Consider the following 20684-nt stretch of genomic DNA (forward strand, 5'->3'; position numbering starts at 1 on the left):
GGATATTGTTAATGGGTTTATCTTTAGTGGATTATCGTCGATGCTTACAACATAATTAGTTCGATAAACACCTCCGGCCATGCATGGTTCATCAAAATTGAAAGGCAGGGAGCAAGCAGAGATCGTAACTCATGCACGTGGCTTAAATTAATATCGCCTACTCAATAGTCAAATACGTAGTGGCATTCGTCCGCTGGGTTGAATCCGAGTTTTAGTTTTAATAAAAAGCCAAAGCACTACATTTGAACCCATAACCTGAGGATTATATTTATATTAGTACTTGCTAAATTATTTATTAGACGTGACCTTTTTTCACTAGAAGCAAAGAGAAACTGAGTTGGAGCACATTGGTTAACTCGCCTTGGTAATAGCATGGTTGGCTGTCAAGGAGCTTTTTTATCCTTAACAACGATTGTCTCCTGGTTTGCAACAGAATATTTTGTTCTGGCGGTGGTGTGTTCCCAGCTGTTCAATCTTTCTATTTATGTGCGTTCATATGAATGAACGATCATCTAACAACTAATCTAGGATGGCTCGAATTTAGGTCATGTACTGTACGGAATTAGCAGAATGTCTTAACTAAAATCCCAGCTGGTGAAGTGAATTTGATGCTCAAACGGGCTTTAAAAAGCTATACTCAAAATTTGGTTGCAGCCTTGTCATGTAACTTGTAAGCTATATCAAGCATAGGAAGAAAAACCCCACCACCAAAATCAAGAGTAATCATTTAACAACTTGGCATAATTAAGCCATGTATATGTAGATTTACATCTTCATTTGCCGGCTAAGACAGAATTTGAAACTCAAAAGAGGCTTTTATTAATCCATACACCATACCATACTCGCAATTACTAGTAGCCTTAACAACTTGTTCTTGGCAACACCACCATGGGTAAAACAAGAGTTACTTAACAACTTGTTCTTGGCATATTCAATTATGTGTTCAGGTTAATTAACTATTCATGCTGCAGGCGAGAAATACCACAATTTGATACTCCAACCATCAAATGCTCTGACAAGTGGCAAGATTTGGACTCTGTTTAAGGTGCTATCTATGTCACAATTTCATTTACTGAAGAATTGCAGTTTCAGTGGAGCTTTCGCTAAGAAATATCCCAGGTAGAATCCATGTGGCATTTCCATTTGACTTTTGGTTTTGGCTTACATTACAACTAATTAGAAGTCAGCAGCCAGGTTGCGCTAACTTACAAAGTTGTTCTAAACTATTCGCTCTTTACAACGGAAAATACAAGGGGTCGAACAAACGGTAGTATCAACAATTCGTCATTTAATAAAAGAAAAAGACAAGCATTTAGGCAAAAAAAAAGATCCTACGACAAGGGCAACTGGAAGAAAACTAATCAGGGAAAGACTGGAAAGCTCATAAAGCCCATGGTTAATGCAAGAGAGGGGATGTTCTAGCTGGAAAAAATCAGGAGGTAATAAACTTCCATAAATCACGAGATGGTCTAGCTTGGACCAACATTTCCATTTTCTGATTTTGTTTGGATCATTTTAAGGAATGCTTTTCAATTGAAAAGTGAAAACTAACAGCCTGCATGTGTAGTACTACATATTATGACAAAGACACCACAAAATATGCAGAGAGATCACAGCATGAAAACAATGTACAAAACCAGATTTTAAAGATAGTGGTATATTTACTTTTGCAGCTGATGTACATTCGCTATACAATCCTATTGTGCAATTACTATTTTATTTTGCAAAAACATACTTGAAAGCTTACAGGGTCGAGACAAATTTACCGTGGGCCATCTCCTGATGTAGTTGATGAACACCACTTCATGACTTGGGGAACCAGAAATAAATGACAAAGTGCTTCAGACACAACCATAAAAGCCACAGGCAACAAGCCAATTACAGCACCATATCAGCTTCAACTTCATTGATGATTTTCTCCACTTTACTCAACATATCTACACAGTTTTAAAAAAGAAAAAAGAATATTCCTTGAAAGTTTAGTAGATGGAATAATAAGATGCATGAAATAATTTTTCCTGGATAAATAGAAATTAAGCATTATGCAAAGATTAGCAACTCTTGTCTCTTTTGATTGCAACAAAATGCTTGTTGTAGTTAAGCAAAGCTTGCTACTGGATAACAAAGGGGTGAATTTGACAACTATAACTCCTTTTAAGAAGTCAACGAGGTTTAATGGTGTAAATTTAAACAAAAAAAAAAGAATATGCAAACTGATTCAAAGAGAGGAATCGAAAATCTTCTTCATTCCAACTCAATTCAGTTAGAAAAATCCAGTTTATATACATAACTGGAAAGTGCAGAAACTAACTCTATAACAGATTATAGGGGCAAAAGTATCTTAAAATTTTGTACACTAACGTGTGACCATTACAGCACAGTAACAACAGTAAAATGACAGTAAATGAATAAGCCTATGGTAAATCAGTAACTAACTTACAAAATAAATTTATCCTTAATACTCCCCTTAATATGAGTGTGGATATTAATTATACTCATCTTGCCTAGTAATGAACTAAATGGCCTTGCTTGTAATGCTTTTGTGAATCTGCTATTTGCAGATTAGTAAGAACATAACGTGGGGCAATGAAACCTTCAAACACTTTCTCCCTAATGAAATGGCAATCCATTTCAATATGCTTGATCCTCTCATGGAAGATGGGATTCTTGCAAAGGTGAAGTGCTGATTGATTGTCACAGTGTAATTCCACTGCACCAGGATGATGAACTTGGAAATCCTAATAGCAACCACATCACTTCAAACCAGGTTGCTTCCATTGCCTGTATTCTGCTTCTATAGAGCTCCTTGCAACCATTTGCTTCTAAGTTTTCCAACTTGCAAGTGAATAACCAATAAAAATCCCATAACTAGTAACTGATATTCTAGTATCAAAACATCCTACCGAATCACTATCACTATAGGATTTCAAAATGAAAACAGCATCATGCCCTGTCCTGGTGCCCCTTTTAGATACTTCAATACTTTAAATGCAACCTGTAAATGAATACTGCCTAACTTGTCCATGTATTGTGATAGCGCATGAACATCATAAGCTATATCTGGTCTTGTAAAAGTCAAATATAGTAATTTTCCAATGAGTTGTCTGTAAACAGTCCCATCCTGCAATAAATCTTCCTAATTTGCCCTTGACAGTTTATGATTGTAGTCAATGGGTGTGGTGACTGATTTAGCACCAAGGAAACCATATTCCTCTAGTAAATCTAGGGTATACTTTCTTTGGCATTTAGTGGACCTAGCAATTTCTAAGCCAAGAAAATATTTGACTTCCCATAGATCTTTCAGCTTACACTTAGACTGCAAATAATTCTTCACATCACTACCGACTTGCACTATGAACTTGCAATTACTATGTCATCAACATAGACTAAAAGAGCAACAAGATCACCATTTTCAATTACCTTTGTGAACAAGGAGTACTCTACCTTTGACTTTGTAAAGCCATAGTCTACTAAGCAGCTTGTGAATTTGGCATTCCATTGCCTAGAGGCCTGTTAAGGCCATTAAAAGACTTATGAAGCCTACATACCAAACGAGTCTCCTGTGGTGAGTACTCCCCCGGAGGCTTGTAACTCTGTGGCAGCTCCATGTAGACTGTTCCATCCAAATCTCCATTTAAAAAAGCATTATTAATGTCTAACTGAGTAAGATGCCAACCATTAATGGCAGCTAAGGCTAGAAACACTCTCATAGTTGTTTGCTAGCCAACTGGACTGAAGGTCTCTTGAAAATCAAAGCCTCCCCTTTGATTGTAACCCTTAGCACTTAACCTTACCTTATACCTTTCCACACTACCATCTGCATGAAGTTTGACTTTGTACACCCATTTGTAGCCAATTGCATGAGAATTAGCAGGTAGGGGCAGCACTGTCCATGTTCCTTTAGCCTCCAATGCATATAGTTCAGATTGCATGGCATCTCTCAACTGAGCATGCTTAACAGCTTGATGATAATGACCAGGTTCGTGAATGTGAGATAGAATGGATGTGAAGGCTTTACGGGAAGGGGATAGCTGTGATGGGGGCAGATATGGTGTGATAGGATTAGTGACATTGCTAGTGTGGGATGGCAAATGATTTTGATAAACATCAAGGTATTTAGGAGGGTTTCTAGGTCTAGTGCTTTTCCTTGGTGAGGGTGACTTGTTGGAATCAACAATATTATCTGAAGTAAGGTTATCTGAAACAGGTACGGACGCAGGGGCAAAATTGGAATCACAATTATCTAATGCAGTTTCAAGTTCTTGAGGGAAAAATTAGAAACAAAAAATGGTAAAATAGGTTCTGAATCATCATTGTTTGTATTTGAGGCACTAGGAGAATTTGAACGACTTCGAGCACGATCAAGTGATGAATTTGAATCAAAATAAAAAGGCAGATTATCATGCATAGCATCACTGTTAACAGCACAGTAGACACTAAGCAATGGTAAACAACTTGAAGGCTCTAGTGTTTGTTTGGAATCCTTAAAAGGAAACAAAAATACATAAAAGATAACATCCCTAGAGATAAAGAAACTATGTGTCTTTAAATCATACAGCTTGTACCCTTTTATGCCTACTCGATAACCAATGAAAATGCATTTTCTTGCTCTTGGATCAAACTTGTTGCCGTTATGTGATAGGGTTGATGCAAAGCATAAGGAACCAAAGACCTTAAAATGAAAGTATGATGGTAACTTGTTAAATAAAGCTCATATGTGGTTTTGTTTTATCAAATTGGTGTGGAATCCTATTAATTATATGTGCAGCAACTAAAACTGAATCTTCCCAAAAATTTAAAGGTAATGCAGAATGAAACAACAATGCCCTGGCCACAATCAGAAAATGCTGATGCTTTCTCCCAACCACCTCATTTTGTCGGGGTGTTCCAACACATGATAATTGATGTATGATTCCCTTTGCAGCAAAGAAATCCAAAAGGTTAAACTCAAGTCCATTATCTGATCTTATATACTTAATGGATGCATTGAACTGAATAAAAACCATGTTATAGAATGTAGGGATGATTTTTATTGCTTCAGACTTATTTTTCATCACAGGTATCAAAGTAAACCTTGTAAAATCATCCACAACAGTTAGAAAATAATGATGACCAGCAGGTATGGGGTAGAACAAGCCCCCAGATGTCAGCATGTAATAATTGAAAAGGGAAAGTTGTATTAGAATGATGCATTGGAAAAGGTAATCTCTTTTGTTTTGCCAAGGGACATGTTTCACAAAGCAAATCACCTGTGCATGAGACATCAAAACATTTTTAATGAAATATGTTATTTTATTGGATGATGTGTGTCCTAACCTAAAATGCCGTAGATCAAAATTCTTAGGCATTGACCTAAACACATTTACAGATGTTTTTAAAGAAAAGAAACAATCTTATTCATGCTCAACTGTCTTAGTTCTTGTTCATCCCCCTTGTTCTGCATGATGTCTAGTCCACTGATGACTTTAGCAGCCCCAATCACTATCCATGAAATGGGTCCTGTATCATGCAATGTGCATCAGTGAATGTCAAATGATGCTTACCAGTCTTAGTAAGTGCACTAGATATCAAATTGTATTTGAAAGATGGGGCACATGACATCTTGCAGTGTGGGTAATACTAGATGAACAGTTCCTATGTGTAAAACAGTGAACTTTGTTTTATTTGTTAATTGAACAAATACATTATGAGAAGATTTATATGAAGAGAAATGATTTAGGGTACAAGCTATATGATCAGTAGCACCAGTATCCAATATCCAGGAATTATAATTGAAATTAAAATCATTTTCATTTTGTGTTTGGCTAACAAGAACATGAATGCAAAGACAATTTTGATTGGAAAAAGTACCTCTGTGATGAATTGATTAGTGGGAGTTTGGTAGGCTGATTGCTTTTTGTGACATGATCATATGCACCAGTTGAAGTATGCTCACTGATAAGAGCTTTAAGCTTCTGAACTTTATCTTTTGAAAGACTAATTTGAGACAAAGAACTTGTAATGTTTTCCAGCAGCTCATTCTGATCAGAATGAGCTGCTGTCATGATGCTGTTGATGAAGAATTCCCTCTTCTTGCAGTAAACTTGCCCTTAGTGAACTTAAAATCTGCCTGGAAGCCAATTAGTCTGTAACATTTTTCCTTCAAATGTCCATTCTTCCCACAGTGTGTGCATACAATATCAGACTTGTTTCTTGGCTTGCCATCACATACAACAGCCATAGCAGATGATTCAATCAAAGGATGAGACTGCAAGTGCAGATTTTTCCAAGACTCTTCTCTAAGAATTAGATTGTAAGCCTCATCCAGTGAAGGAAAATGCTTCATCATGATAATCTGAGACTTCAAGGCAGAGTAGGTTTTGTTCAATCCATTTAAAAACCTAATAACATTATCTTTCTCATACTGATCAGTGAACTTTTGGAAACATTCCTGGTTATATTTCCACATTTGCAATGTGGAAATGGTCTAAATAGTTTAAGTTCTTCCCACAGAGTAATAAGCTCAGTAAAATATTCATCCACTGACCTTGTGCCCTGTGAGATGCTGCAAAGAGAAAACTGAAGGTTACAAATCTTCACATCATCTAGCTGTGAAAACCTCCTCTTTAGTGTGTCCCAAATTTGTGAGGCTGTGTTCTTATAGAACACAGTAGAAGCTATTGGGGGCATGATTGACTCCAATAACCAGGCCACAATTAAATTGTTGCACCTGGTCCAAGCCATGTAAAGGTCATCAGAAACCCAAGGTTCTGGAATTTTACCATCAATGAAGCCTGTTTTATTGCAAATTGAGAGGGCCAAGGTGAAAGATCTGCTCCAAAAAGAATAGTTGCTGGAAGTTAATTTGGGGGTGATAATGACTGAACCATGGTAGTCCGAATGATGTAGGGAAAGATGAGGGTGGATTTTCGATCACTGACAGTGAGGATCGAGATCTTGAAGAGACTGCTGTCAAGATTTTGCTTCGATGGAAAGAAGAGGAAGACTCTGTCGGTTCTGAACTTGATTGCAAAACCTTAAAGCTAGGCTTTGATACCGTGTAAATTTGCAAGAAAAGGAATATGTAAACTTATACAGAGTGAGGAATCGAGAATCTTCCTCATTCCAACTCAATTCAGCAATAAAAATACAGCTTATATACTTAACTCGAAAGTGCAGGAACTAACCAACTCTATAACAGACTCCAGGGGCAAAACTGTCCTAAAAATTTGTACAGTAAACAGCACAGTGACTACAGTAAAATGACAGTAAATAAATAAGCCTATGGTAAATCAGTAACTAACTTAACTTACCAAATAAATTTACCCTTAATAAATGGAGAGTGCAAGTAGATCAATCTCTTCGCCATTTTAAGACCAACCCAAAATGAGAATTGCAACTATGGCAGAGCCCTGCACTCTGTTCTCTAGTGACTACTCTAGTAAAAAGGCTAAAGGCCCTATCAAGGATTCAAACAAAGATTGCAGGCCTTGCAAAATTTAGATGAACTAGAAATAAGTGTTACCTTGGAAGGAAGAATCTTCCATGTACCTCTGCAATGAAACAGAACTATCATTAAATGAACAGTACTGTAGACCATGGTAGAAAAGAATGCAGTTTCAGACATGTTATGGCCAATTCATTCAGTAGTGAGGTACTTTTTGCCTTCTAATTACTGAAAAAATAAGCACAATATTGAGAAATAGTTTGAAAGCAATACCACAATTTGAGATTTGAGATCAATTTCCTCAGATACTGTTGGTTGTTTGGCAGCTACATCATTTGAGTTAAAAAAAATGTGTTATGAATTCAGTTTGCAGATACCTCTATATATATTTAAGGCAACAAATCTACCTTGTTCAGCAGCAGAGCGGCAATCAGTCAATAAGGATGTGAAACTGGGAGGCAAGGCTGGAAAAATCCCTTCACAATTGTGATTAAGCATGGCATCTTGATCAAATGACTGCTGTTCAATTTCATAGCTCAAACTTGGATCCATCTGTGGAGTGTAAGAATTGCCAGCAGTCATATCACTCAACTCCTGACAAACTCTGCAAACATTGGAGTCAAGTCAGTATCTCTTTGTTATCCTTAAAAGATTCTTCCTAATGTTTCCAGTAATTTATCTTCAGATCCTTCCAAAAAATATATTAAGATTTTCTGCAAAAAACAAACAGGTAAGAGAATATCTTTTCAATTGTCATCTTTACCTAGAAGGAAGTCCGTTACTAGATATGAACTCTGTTTGTGTTGAAAAGTCAGATCCAAAATCTCTTTGTAAAGGCTCAATTTCATCCCCAACCCTCAAGGTCTCCTGAAAGAGAAACAAAACAAGCCACTATCATTCCAAGTATAAAAAAATAGATTTCTAGCAGTAGAGTACAGTTATTAGTTTGACAAAGCTACACAATGTTATAAGAAGTAAATAATTCATGTAGTTTTATGTCTACCCTCAGAGTATTCATAAATGATTCTACTTCACGAAGTGTAGAAAATCGCAATGCAAACTTCTGGATCTGCAAAAATAGAAAAGGACCTTAAGTTTGCAGCAATAAAGGAAAATGCTAAACTTGTTTAGGTCTGCCTTTAAAAGGCAAAGGAACAATTTATAATGCCTAGATATCATGAGCATACATAGCAAGAATGTATTGTTAAGCTGATGTATTCATCATCTCGAAGAGACCACGGTTTCCTATTCTAAGCTCTCTTTGGCGGATGTTATCTTCATTAAGTGGCTGTAGAAATAAGAAGGAAGGAAAATTTGCACAACTTTTTCTCATACATCATTATTTAATGAAGTTCGCATACTTTGTAAGCTCACTTTGGTAACACCTTTCCTAATTTTCTCCTATGAAGTCAAGCATGTTAAGGGTAACATGAAAATTTGCAAGCAAACAAGGGATGATGTGATGACTGATGACTGTTTTATGAAAAAAAAAAAAAATACAGAACAACAGGCAAAAAATATGAATATACCTTGCCGTTTTTGACTTATCTTAGACCATGAAATGCAAAAATATGTCCTTGTAACACATAAAGTCAGTAGTGGCTTACCTCATAGGCAGAGTCTTTGTAGCTTACAAACACAGATCTGCTACCTCTAGCAGGAAATTCAGGGATGCATTGAACCTGAGGCCAGGAGAAATGCAGCTTGGAAATATAGTGCTCTTCCTGCACCATGTAACAGAATCTGATTTCCTTGTAATGGTAGAAGGCAAATCACAGTAAGTAAGAGCATGAGCGTAAGGCCATAAACGCAATCCGCCAACAGATTAACAACTAAAATGCAACTTGAACTAATATATTCAGATCAAGTTAAGTTAAATACAAGCGGAAACTAAACTTTGATAGACTTTCATCTACATACGTTCCTTATAAATTAAAATGAGAAAATTGAAAACGAAAATAAAAAGAATCCAAATATAAAAAATGTATAAGACAAGATTCTTGAAACTCAGCGAAATAAATCCAAGTAAATAAAGTGAAAGACGCTCACGTGGAGACATAAATTCAAATTTTAGAGAGAAAAAACAAATGGATCTAAAGCAACTATTATGCTGGCTATTCCCATGAGAAAAAGATTTGTTCCTTAAGCAATCAACAATCAACGCTTCTCCGAACCTGAATTCATTCGCATGTTCTAAACACTAAATTTGCTACTGAGAAAATGGATTACGTTCAACCAAACAGAACTCATTAACGCTTACAAGATTTGATAATAAATCAAGTTAAAGCTTGCGAGATTCTAAAACAATCGAAATTATGATCTAAAAGAATCAATGATGAACAACTCACAAGGATCTTCTCGCTTAAACAAACGACGAGGATCGTTTCGGAGCCGGAGAGATCACTGATGATCTGTAGAGAAGCGGCTGGGAAAGAAGTGGCGATCCAGTTGCCTTCAGGCGCGCGAAATCGTCGGTTCTTAGGGAGAGGTACGAGAGAGGGACACGTGGAAGGGAGAGATGGATAGTTCATGAAGCGAGCGAAAAGAACTTGCCATTGGTCTTTAATGGTGTTTACTGGCTTATCGTTCTCTTGGCGATTGGTTTCTACGACTACCACAGATCCCGCCATTTTTTTCACATTTTAAATTCTTTGATTTATTGAATAGCGGTTTGAAAATGGGGGTAGAGAAAAATAAGATATTTATAGGCGTTTCCTGCTCAATCCACGTGGAGCGGGTCGGTTATAGACCAGATCCAAAATAGCAAATGTATAAAAAATGTAGAAAATTAATACAGTTTCTGATCGTAGTGTCATTCGTATTCATACCACAAACGTTACAATGTTCTCTTTTGTAAAGTGCACAAACTTCAATCTGAAATTTCAGACGCCTTCCGAAAATAGGATTTTCTCTTAAACTATTCAAAATCAATTTCGTTGAATTTATCATTGTTTCTATACTCAAAATAAAACATTACCATGTTTTTTTTCTTAATGGAGAAACTATAATATTAAGTTGAAATCATCTTAAGAAAACGTATTTCAATCATATCATACAATAATAAGATTTTAACTCCTGCTAACATAAGAAACATCTTAAGAGAATTTCGAATTGACTAAGAAATTAGCAATCATATTGGCTTCATGATATATGTGGGTAACTTTGACCTTTTATTGTCTCTGTAACAAATCCTGAATTGTTGTGAGTAAGTTCATATCAACACAGGAAAGAACAATAAACATTGAAATAGCATTTACAACCATCTTGTTATCCGCTTGAAGCCAAAGTTTACAAATCCTTGACTCCCAAGCCAATCTCAACTCATAAAAAACTCCCTATTGTTCCGTTCTATAAGAAAAACATGAACCCAAATTTACTACAAATCCATTTATTTAGAAACCTTCATGACTTTGAATAACCCCACCAGTAGTGGCTTTACGGATTGAGTGTCGGAAAGCCCATCCGTGTTTAGAGTTACCCATCCAAAAAGGGGAGTTTGCCAACCAACAAGTGTCTTTTTCTTATGTACCAGAGATATAGTTATACTATCCAACTTAGTAAAAGAGATGTGTTGAAATCAACATACTTTGAATCAAATGCAAAGGATTCACCACAAAAACAACTTTAACTTGAAAAATAAAAACATTGCACCACTTCCACATAAGCCAGCAAGCAATGCCAAAGATGATGACCCACGGACAATCAAACATCTTCACATTATTGTCATTTAAATTTGTAAACAACCAATCTGTAAATCGCAATATAAAAAAGTGCCTTATATCTCTAGAAGGAACAAGTTGAGACCACACCACCATTGCCACAGAACAATCCCTTAAAACATAAGGGATTGATTCAATTTCTAACCCACACTGCACACATTTGAGATCCTTTATTAACTGTCAGCTCTGTCTCTCTACATTAATTAATAATTTCCCATGCAAACATTGCAACAAAAATGTCTTAATTTGATCGGTACCTTGCCATTTTCAAACACAACTCCATAACCCACTAACTTGATAAGAACTCATTGAAGGAGCATGACATAAAAAATTATAGGTAGATGATATGGTAAAAATACTAAATGGAGATAACACCCAATATGGCATATCAGGTTTAGGCAATAATGAAGGTGAGAAAGAATTTACCACTTTTGAGACCAATTCCTCAAACAAATACTCTACCAGTCGTGCTTAGTTCCATTCACCATTTTGTAGAACATAATCACGAACAATTTTTGTCTCCAACTATAATTGTTCTACTCTAGACCTTAATGCGATCAACAAAGTGTCTCCCAACTAGATATCCTTCCATAATTTTATTGAAATTCCATCACCTAATGCCCATGTAGTGTTAGAATTAAATGCTTACCACAATCTGCTTATAGAACTCCATAAATTAGAAGCCTTAACTTTATAAAGAGACACTAAATGCCAAGATAAATGACAATTATATTTTCCTATTAGCAATTGTACCTAGAGAGATTCTTTTCTTGTCATCAATTGCCAAAGTATTTAACAAAGAAAAGCATAATTCATCTACTTCAAATGTTTAATGCCCAAACCTCCTTCCTCTTTTTGCTTACACAAGTCATTCTAATTAAATGTACCTTGGATTTACTGCCATTTATACCCCACAAAAAGCATCTACATAGCTTTTCAATTTTTTTACAAACTCCTAATGGAATAAAAATAGTTTGTATAACATAAGTGAGAATAGCAATAAGCCAAACTTCTTGCAAATAAAAGTATTTATGCTTTCCACATAGTAAGTTTGTTCTTCACTCTATCAATTGAACAGGAAAAAGTGTTATTACCTTTTCGACCACTACATAACAAAGCCCCCAAGGTATTTACCTAAATCACTCAAGTAATAGAAGTTCAAACAATTCTGCAAACTGTTTACACAAGCAATGCTCATATTTTTAGAACAATAAAAAAGTGATTTATCCACACTCACTTTTTGTCTAGAACATGCACAAAAGTCTGCTAAAACCCCTTAAATAACCTTTATTTAGTCAATAAAAGCTTTGGCAAATAATAGCAAGTCATTTGCAAAAAAAGTAAGTTAAAGGTGGACATCTGGGGCTTAGTTTAACCAGCTTCCACAAACCCTATGCAATAACTACATTAATCCCTTGTGCAAGTCATTCCATACAAAGTACAAATAAACATGGAGACAACAGATCACCTTGATGTAGCCCTCGTGAAGATGTAAAAGCAAATGAATGAGAACCATTCCATAATAGTTTAGTATTGCTACCTCTCCAACTACGTACCAATAAGTCCACAACTTTATTTGGAATTTTGGCATCTAACAAAGTATCATATAGGAAATCCCAACTTGCACTATCATATGCTTTTTCTAGATCAATTTTAAGCATCATCAAACCTGTTTTACCCTGCTTCTTTTAAAATAAGTACATTATTTCCTGAGCAATAATAATATTGTCAGCGATCTGCCTACTTGGAATGAAACCAGCTTGTGTACTTGCCATTAATGAACCCATCATAGGTTTCGATCTGTTGGTGATAACTTTCATTAACACATTGAAAACGACAGATAATAAATTGATCAGACAGAATTGGGAAATGAATTTTGGAATAGTTATTTTCAAAATTAAAACAATAAGAGAACTACACAAACTTTCACCAAATTCACCCCACTCAAACACATTAGGCACATAATCAATCAAACTCTGACCTACTACAGCCCATTGAGAATGAAGGAAATCTTCATTCTAGCAACCAAGGCACCATTTAAATGCCATGAGGTAAGTTACATCGAAGCTTCTTTCTTTGAGGAACCAGTAAAGGAAGGTGAAACTATCACAGCTAGGCATATAAGTGTTCTACTTCCACGATGGGAAGAATACACCCAAAAAGAGGAATAAAACATATCAAAGAAGAAGAAGTGAGGAAAGAAAAGACATTTCGAAATAAAGAAGGAAAACTCCACTGTAATAAGCTTCTATGCTCGTGAAGACCGGAATATGCCTTACTATTTATGATGGGGCGCGAGGTCTAGGGAAACTTCTTCTCTTAACCCATATCACATGAACCACTTGATATACCACCGTCTTGCCTTCAAGTAGAAAGGGAACTTGAAAAATCGCTTATAGCAGAATAACTTCAATAACAACCAAAGCCACAAGGTAACGAGTTAGAAGAACTTAACCTAGTTAAAGAAAGAGAGACTCCTAAACCATTCTTCATAAGTAAGAGCTTTTCGGAGGAACATCAGTGGCTAAGTTTAGTTCAAAGTGGGAAGACCATACATTGTTCATATGGTGAACAATAGTGGATATTGCATGCTAGTGAATCCAACAGCAGTAATCAATTTTCAATACATCAAGAAGTATCACGTATGACAATATTATCCACTATCTATCTTTTTTTTATGAATGATTTCTTAGAATCAACTTTCGCCAAGTGCCTCGTATTTATTTTACTTTGAATGCATTATTAGCAGCAGCTTTATCGCTTTCATTTTAGCTGTCTTATGATATGTTAAAGTAAATTTATTTTCAGCTACAAGCTTTATCACTCTTATTTTGACTGTGATACTATTGTTTCACTTGGTCAAAAGTTTTATGTTTGAAATTTTTACCATATGATTCATATTTTAGCCACAAGCTTTAATGTTCATAATCTCGCTTTATGTTATTGGTTGCAAGCTTTATTGCTCACTTCTTGGCCATAGTTTACTATTCACAAAAAGGCCGCAGCTTTAAACGCTTATGTAATATGTCATTTTCCTTCCTATTAGGTTGAGGATTATTCTCCCTAATATGAAGTTGAGAATCCATTTTGGCCGCACACAGTAATACTTGTGAAACACTCATATGTTCGCAAAGAATGAAATACGAAACCAAGCAGCTCAATAAAATCACGAAGAAAGCAAAGTAAATGTTCACTTTGGAGAACAAGTTTACAATATCAAAAAAAGAAAAACAAGGAAAAGCTAGTTAAGTATGAAATTCAGAGGGTAGGAGGATTTATCATTCTCAAAATTGGAGAGGCTGTCTAATCTTCTTTGCAACTCCATCTTCCTTGCATCAAGCTTTGTTATCTCAGCCTCTATGTTAGGTTTGTCAACCTTTGTCATAATGTATCCTTTGGCCTTAGCCATGCAAGCATCAAGGCATTTAATGTGACAACAAGAAAGGAGAACATCTTCCATAAGACCCACCATTTTCTGTAATTCTTCGAGAGAAATGTTTACCCATGTGGAGGAAGCAATCTCTAAACTAGTACCCAAGCTATCCATGATGCCTTTATTCAAGAATTTGTGTTTAAAATACCAAAATTCACCCTCTACTTTATAGACATGCTTTAATAGCTGCAAGTGTTGTGGCATGACTGGAATGCCATGAAAGTCTTCCAAATAAGTGTTAGAAACCTCATTTCTACATTCTACCGCTAAAGAAAAAAAAGGATGGCATACAGTAAGCAGTAAAAAGAAAGCATAACAATATTTAAATAAATCATATTTAAATTATTCTAAATACCTCTAAGAGAAGAGGAAGAATTATGAGTAGAATCCGGAACACACCCAGAAGAAAAAGCATTGCAAGTAGTGTTCAGAACACCCTTAGGAGAAGAAGCATCGCGACTAACATTTGAAATACCCTCAAAAAAAGAAATGTTGCAAATAGCACCAAGAGTAGCATCGATTCCAAAGTTGTTCTGAATACTGCAAGTAACTCTAAAGGTTCCCCTAGCAATGATATTTGCATTGTTATGTTGAAATATTCCAAAGCCAAACCCAAGAGCACGCTGATCATTTTGGTTAATGGCATTCACATCATCACCACCAACTCTAATAGCAACATCCATATCGTGATCACTAATTCAGTAGCAGCATCCACATCATCACCACCAACTCTAGTAGCAGCATCCATATCATTATCACTAACTCTTATAATGTCATTCACCTCATCTCCATCAACACTTTGTATAGTAAAAGGTAGAAAATCGATCATATCTATCAGACCTCCTTGTATAACATTACCATCTACTTCTCCTCCTAGACTTAGATGTTCATATTTGGGAAACCTCTTCTCAATTGACTCATCACTGGTCACATGATTCTTTTTCACTTTCAAACTCTAAGATACCTTGTCCTTCCACTTCTACATTTGGAATTGACTCATCCTAAAAAAGAAAGAAGAGTTCAAATATCTACGTGACAATGAAATGAAAAAGGAAATAAAGAAGAGCAAGAAACAAACTTACCTGATAAGGGGTTTTGTTCCTCTTAGAGTGAATCAAACGAAGTGACACGTTATTATTACTAATGGAAGGAACATGCAATTGCACCTTAGGATCATGTATGACAAATAAAGTCCATTCTTGAAAACAATCTCCTTAGTAAGCATACCAACCAACGGTATAGGCACCTATTCTGTTAAAGGTTGGGACAACACAGTTTTTGAATTTATCCATAGTACAATTGAGCATACCAATAAGGAATACGAAAGTGCAAGAGGAGAAGTTTTCAAGAAAAATGGGTCTAAGTGGAGTTGGCTAATCATATCCAAATTGGCATGCCACTCTGTGAAGAGAATATACTTCGATAGACAATGAATCCATATCAGCGCCTGAACTAGTCGTCTCAATCATGGAAGGTAGTTGGAAAGAATGAATCCACACTAAGAAGTTCAATTCGCGTGGGCTCAATTTTCAAGACTCAAATGGTCGTCTATCATAATAAATAATTGGATCACCAAAACCATGGTTTGATATCACATAAGGCCTTGTGGTAAATTGATCTACCTCATCCAACACCTTAAGAATGTTGTCCCTGGAAATCTGTTCATGCCATACCCAAGCTCTATAATTGTCTCTTAAAGTTGTATTTGTAGAAGAAAACACAAAAGGCTGATACACGTTAAAAGTGGGGGCACAACTATGGAATCTCTCCCATAAACACATATGAATAAAAGATACATCCACATAAGTCAAGACTCTTTAGCGACCAACTAATTTAGCAGTCTTAGAATGATATAAGTCTAACCTCCTATATAGGGATCCTAGATATAATTGAGCAAGAGGAAAGCTCAAACCTTTAGCAATTTTGATTGCATAAGGAATAACTGAAGAAAAGATTCAATTATTTAGACAACCTAGAAAGACATACTAAGCCAACCACATGATCAACAAAGCTAGTAACTTATGAATGTGATCTGGATACTTTTGAGGACTACTTTCACCTTTAATGTTGAACTTCTTATAAAAGAATCCAACCCAGTTAGAGAAGCGTGCCACTTTGGAAGCCTTAACTTGGCTCTTAAATAAGTTGATAAAGAACTCCTTGACTTTTTCTTCTTTTTTAGAAAGTATAGTGAAAAAATGGTCAGCTCTACCAACACAAGGAATTTTCAAAAGAATGCGTACATCTTCGATAGTGAAAGTAAACTCTCCCCAAGCAGTAACTATGGTATGTGAAAAGGTACTCCACCACTCAAGATTAGTGTGCTATACTTCAATTATGGATTCCCTACGAATGTGAAGTTTTATGGTGACTCTTACAGTGTCAAGGACTCCAGCATTGTTGAAAGCAATCACATAAGTGGAATTCTTCAAGACTTTCTCCACCCATTCATCCCAACCTTGGACCTATAATGAATTAGATCCAAATTTAGTGACTAAAAGAGGAAATTCACCACGTTCAAATATGAACTTTGGTATTGACACTCTTGGGATGGAACACCTTCTATCTAGAGAGCCTTCGTTACAAAGACGATCTCAATGATAGCCAGCAGATGCACATGGATGCCTATCTACCTGTTTGCATGCACTATTTCCCAAAAACAATCCTCTCATCCCTCTCTAATGACACTATCATCCCAATTTTTCGGCATAAGAGGTACTTCACCAGTTTTTTCTTTTTGCATTCTCTTAAAAAGAGAGGTTGTAGCAGCATTCTTTTTTTTCTTTCCAAGAGTAGCCCTACCAGGCTCACCATAGCGAAATTTAGGGTAAAATTAGTTTTGGATATAAGAAGAAGCAACAAAATTCCTACAAGCACAAATGACACAAAGACAACCAGATAAGTACTCACGCATTACTATTCCTACCTATGCATTAATATCTCATGTTTTTTTTTTTTTATTTGTGCATTCCTTTATGCTAAACAAAACGAATAAAGATATATGTTTATAAATCACTAAACAAAAAACAAATCCTAAAGAGAAACAAGAAACAAATAAATAAATAAATAAATACTCCCTCTATGTTAAAAAAATAAAATAAAATAACAAATTAGTTTTCATTCTAATTTCCAAGTCTTCCCTAACATTAAATGTGTTCATTTTTTAGGCAATTTTTTTTTATATATGTTTATAGTTTATAATCCATATGTATATGCAAACAAAAAATAAATAAATAAAAGGGTGAAAACCATATGAGAACCTCCCTAACATTGGTGAGATGTTTGCTTACTTAAGGCGTAAAAAAGAAGTGTTATGGTAGCTAAAATAAAAGAAGAGTTGAAATGAGAAGAGCCCAAAAGATGGGATATGCATTTTGAACGGAAAATATATCTAAATATTTTTTTTTTAAGAATTTTGCTTTGCGTAATCATACTTTAATTTATCTTTCTCTATCTCCATCAGGGCTTATGTAAAGAGATTTTTTTTAGAATTTTGTTTATTCATTCGTTTTTTCTTATTCCCTATAGATTAAGAAAAACCCCAATAATAAAAAAATAAAAAATAATATTAGTAGAAAGGAGACATTTGTTTCTTATCAATTAGCGTAATCTAGTTTTTAATTTTTTTTTCCTTTTGTTTTCTTCTTTTTTAATAATTGGCAAGATGAAGCATCCAGTGAAGTTTCCTTGAACTCAGATACGAAACCAATTAATTAAGCTTGCATCATGCATGATGTATACATATAATAGCTGAACAACACAATTCAAAGCATGTGATACAATCAAATTAAACCCATTCATATACCCTTAGCCATATATATTAAAAAAATTGATAACTTTTGAAGTCAAGTTTGCATCTTTTCTCAAACATTTAGTACTTCCTCTAAGGCAAATTTTTTTTTATTTTATTTTGTTCCTTTTATATACTTCAGCTTTACTTTTATAACTTGGGAATAGAAATGCGTTTGGCAACATCGATCCTTTATAGAAAGAAACGTTTTCTAGCAAGAATCAGTAACATTGAGAAAGCATTGGAGAAGAGGGAATCCAAATAGTTAAAGGACCTTGAATACGGTCTTCGACTTGAATATTAGACGGTACTTTGTTAGGAAGAGATTTTTTTTTTTTATGCAGAAGCCAAAAGTTGATTGGTTAAAATTTGGTGATAGAAATATGAAGTATTTCCACCTTAGAGTGGCTCGTAAGAAAAATAAAAATAAAACTTTTGAGACTTTGGACACTAGATGGACAGTGGTGTGATGATCAAACTACTCCCAAATTACAAGCAGTAGATTTCTTCAAGAGATTGTATTATAAGGAAAAGAGTTCCTTTCCATCATACCCAATTAGAGGATGGTTCCCTAAACTTAGTCATTTGACATTGGAATCTATACAAAGACCAATAAAAGACAATGAAGCTTATGAGGCTCTTAGTGGGATGAAACCACTCAAAGCCCCAAGGGTTGACGGTTCTCCAGCTTCTTTCTTTTAGTCACATTGGAATAAAGTAAGGTAAGATGTCATCATATATGAAGGAAAGTTTTTGCTAGGGGCAAGTTTGGAACTGAATTTGGTTAGTCCATTATCACGCTCATTCCTAAGCATAATTATCTTAAGTCTTTTTCACAATTCAGGCCAAATAGTCTGTTGCTCGTAATTTTTAAAGTGGCAATAGAGGTGACAACGAATAGATTGGAACCAGTTATAAGTGACTTAATTGAGGAGAATTAGTCTAGTTTCATTCTTGGAAGGCACATCACGGATAATATCATTGTTGCATAAAAGATCATGCATTCTTTTCAAAGAAAACATGATCAAACGAGGTGGATGATGATTAAGATTGAACTTAAAAAAAGCATATGATTATCTTAGTTAGGAATTTATCTATGACACTTTGCTTAATGCAAAAATATTGAACACATAATTGTTCGCAGTTGGAGATGTTGCAGCTCACAAATAATTTGGAATAGAACTTTATCAAACAGTTGTTTTCCATCTCGAGGTGTTTGCCAAGGAGATTTGTTATCACTTTATCTCTTTGTATTATGTATGAAGAGATTGGCACATGGCATAAGATCAACAGTTAATCAAGGATTGTGGAAACCCGTCAAGTTAAATAGAAATGGTCTTCCACTTACTTTTTTTTTTTGCAGATGATTTCATTTTGTTTGCTAAAGCCACTACTGAACAGTTAGACGTTATTAAAGGGTTCTGGATGATTTTTGTAGTTGCTCCGATGAAAAAGTTAGCATACAGAAGTCCTCATTTTTTTGTTATAGCAATGTTAATCGAAGTACTATTGATGCATTAGCTGAATTTTCTGGTTTTTCCTATACCAAAAATATCACAAAATACCTGGTGTCCCTTTGATTTCTGGCAAGAAAATGAAGCGTTTTTATCAATATTTGGAAGACAAAGTACGGAGCAGATTGAGTCCGTGGAAAGCTTTTACATTTTTTTCTACATGCAGGCTTACATTAATTAAATCTATATTGTTCATGATCCCTTACTATATTATGCAGACAGTGGCCATCCCAATAGAAATATGTAACAGAATGGAAACTCTTTGCTAAAATTTCTTATGAGGAGGTGATGGAATTCTCGAAAAGTCCATCTTTTGCGATCGAGAGAGGATTGTAAACCTAAGGATGAGGGAGGTTATGGTATCCGAAACTTGAGATTGATGAATACGGCATTCTTGTTGAAAGCATGCCATGCTGGCAGTTAATGGCAGAACTGCAAGCTCGATGGGTTAAATTAATCTGTGCAAAATACAATTATGGTAGGGATGCTTGTCTTGATGCTCTTCAGAATTTGGGTTCGTCTTCATTCTGGCGTTCCCTGTGCAAGATATCGGATACATTTAAGAAAAATATTTGATGGGGTATAGGTGATGGGCTCACAGTTCGATTCTAGAAGGATACTTGGGTGAGTAACAAACCATTGGCTGAAGTGGCAAAGTCAAGAGGCATTATCTTTAAAGATCATAGTTGTGTAAGAGATTTTGTAACGCCAAATGGGGAATGGGATTTTGAAAGCTTGCGGCATTACGTCCCTGTAAGGGAGATAACGTTACTTTCAAAGACTATTGCCCCTGAGAATTCGT

At 35.4% G+C, this 20684-nt stretch overlaps 1 protein-coding gene across 3 annotated transcripts; it reads right to left on the bottom strand.

The window, feature by feature from the left end:
- LOC18609532 (protein POOR HOMOLOGOUS SYNAPSIS 1) lies at positions 1619 to 10099 on the bottom strand. 3 transcript variants are annotated; one of them, XM_007044686.2, is made up of 8 exons: positions 9775 to 10099; positions 9034 to 9150; positions 8430 to 8495; positions 8190 to 8293; positions 7834 to 8030; positions 7700 to 7752; positions 7505 to 7532; positions 1619 to 1937 (listed from the first exon to the last, which is right to left on the bottom strand). In XM_007044686.2, the coding sequence occupies exons 1-8, from the start codon at positions 10054 to 10056 to the stop codon at positions 1879 to 1881; spliced, it is 906 nt and encodes a 301-aa protein (XP_007044748.1). In that variant the 5' UTR covers positions 10057 to 10099; the 3' UTR covers positions 1619 to 1878. The 3 variants fall into 3 exon arrangements, with proteins under 3 accessions (XP_007044748.1, XP_007044749.1, XP_017970192.1); XM_007044687.2 differs by having other exon boundaries at positions 9034 to 9177; positions 9775 to 10078; XM_018114703.1 differs by lacking the exon at positions 7505 to 7532 and having other exon boundaries at positions 1860 to 1937; positions 9034 to 9177; positions 9775 to 10078.

Source organism: Theobroma cacao, chromosome 2, assembly GCF_000208745.1.
Source record: "Theobroma cacao cultivar B97-61/B2 chromosome 2, Criollo_cocoa_genome_V2, whole genome shotgun sequence".
In the NCBI taxonomy this organism is placed as follows: Eukaryota; Viridiplantae; Streptophyta; class Magnoliopsida; order Malvales; family Malvaceae; genus Theobroma; species Theobroma cacao.

Coding starts and splice junctions, on each gene's coding strand:
- LOC18609532 (XM_007044687.2), bottom strand. CDS start 10,056: ATGGCGGGATCTGTGGTAGTCGTAGAAACCAATCGCCAAGAGAACGAT. Junction 7,533..7,699: donor ATCTCAAATCTCAAATTGTG/GTATTGCTTTCA, acceptor GTTTCATTGCAG/AGGTACATGGAAGATTCTTC. Junction 1,938..7,504: donor GGAAGATTCTTCCTTCCAAG/GTAACACTTATT, acceptor AAAACTGTGTAG/ATATGTTGAGTAAAGTGGAG.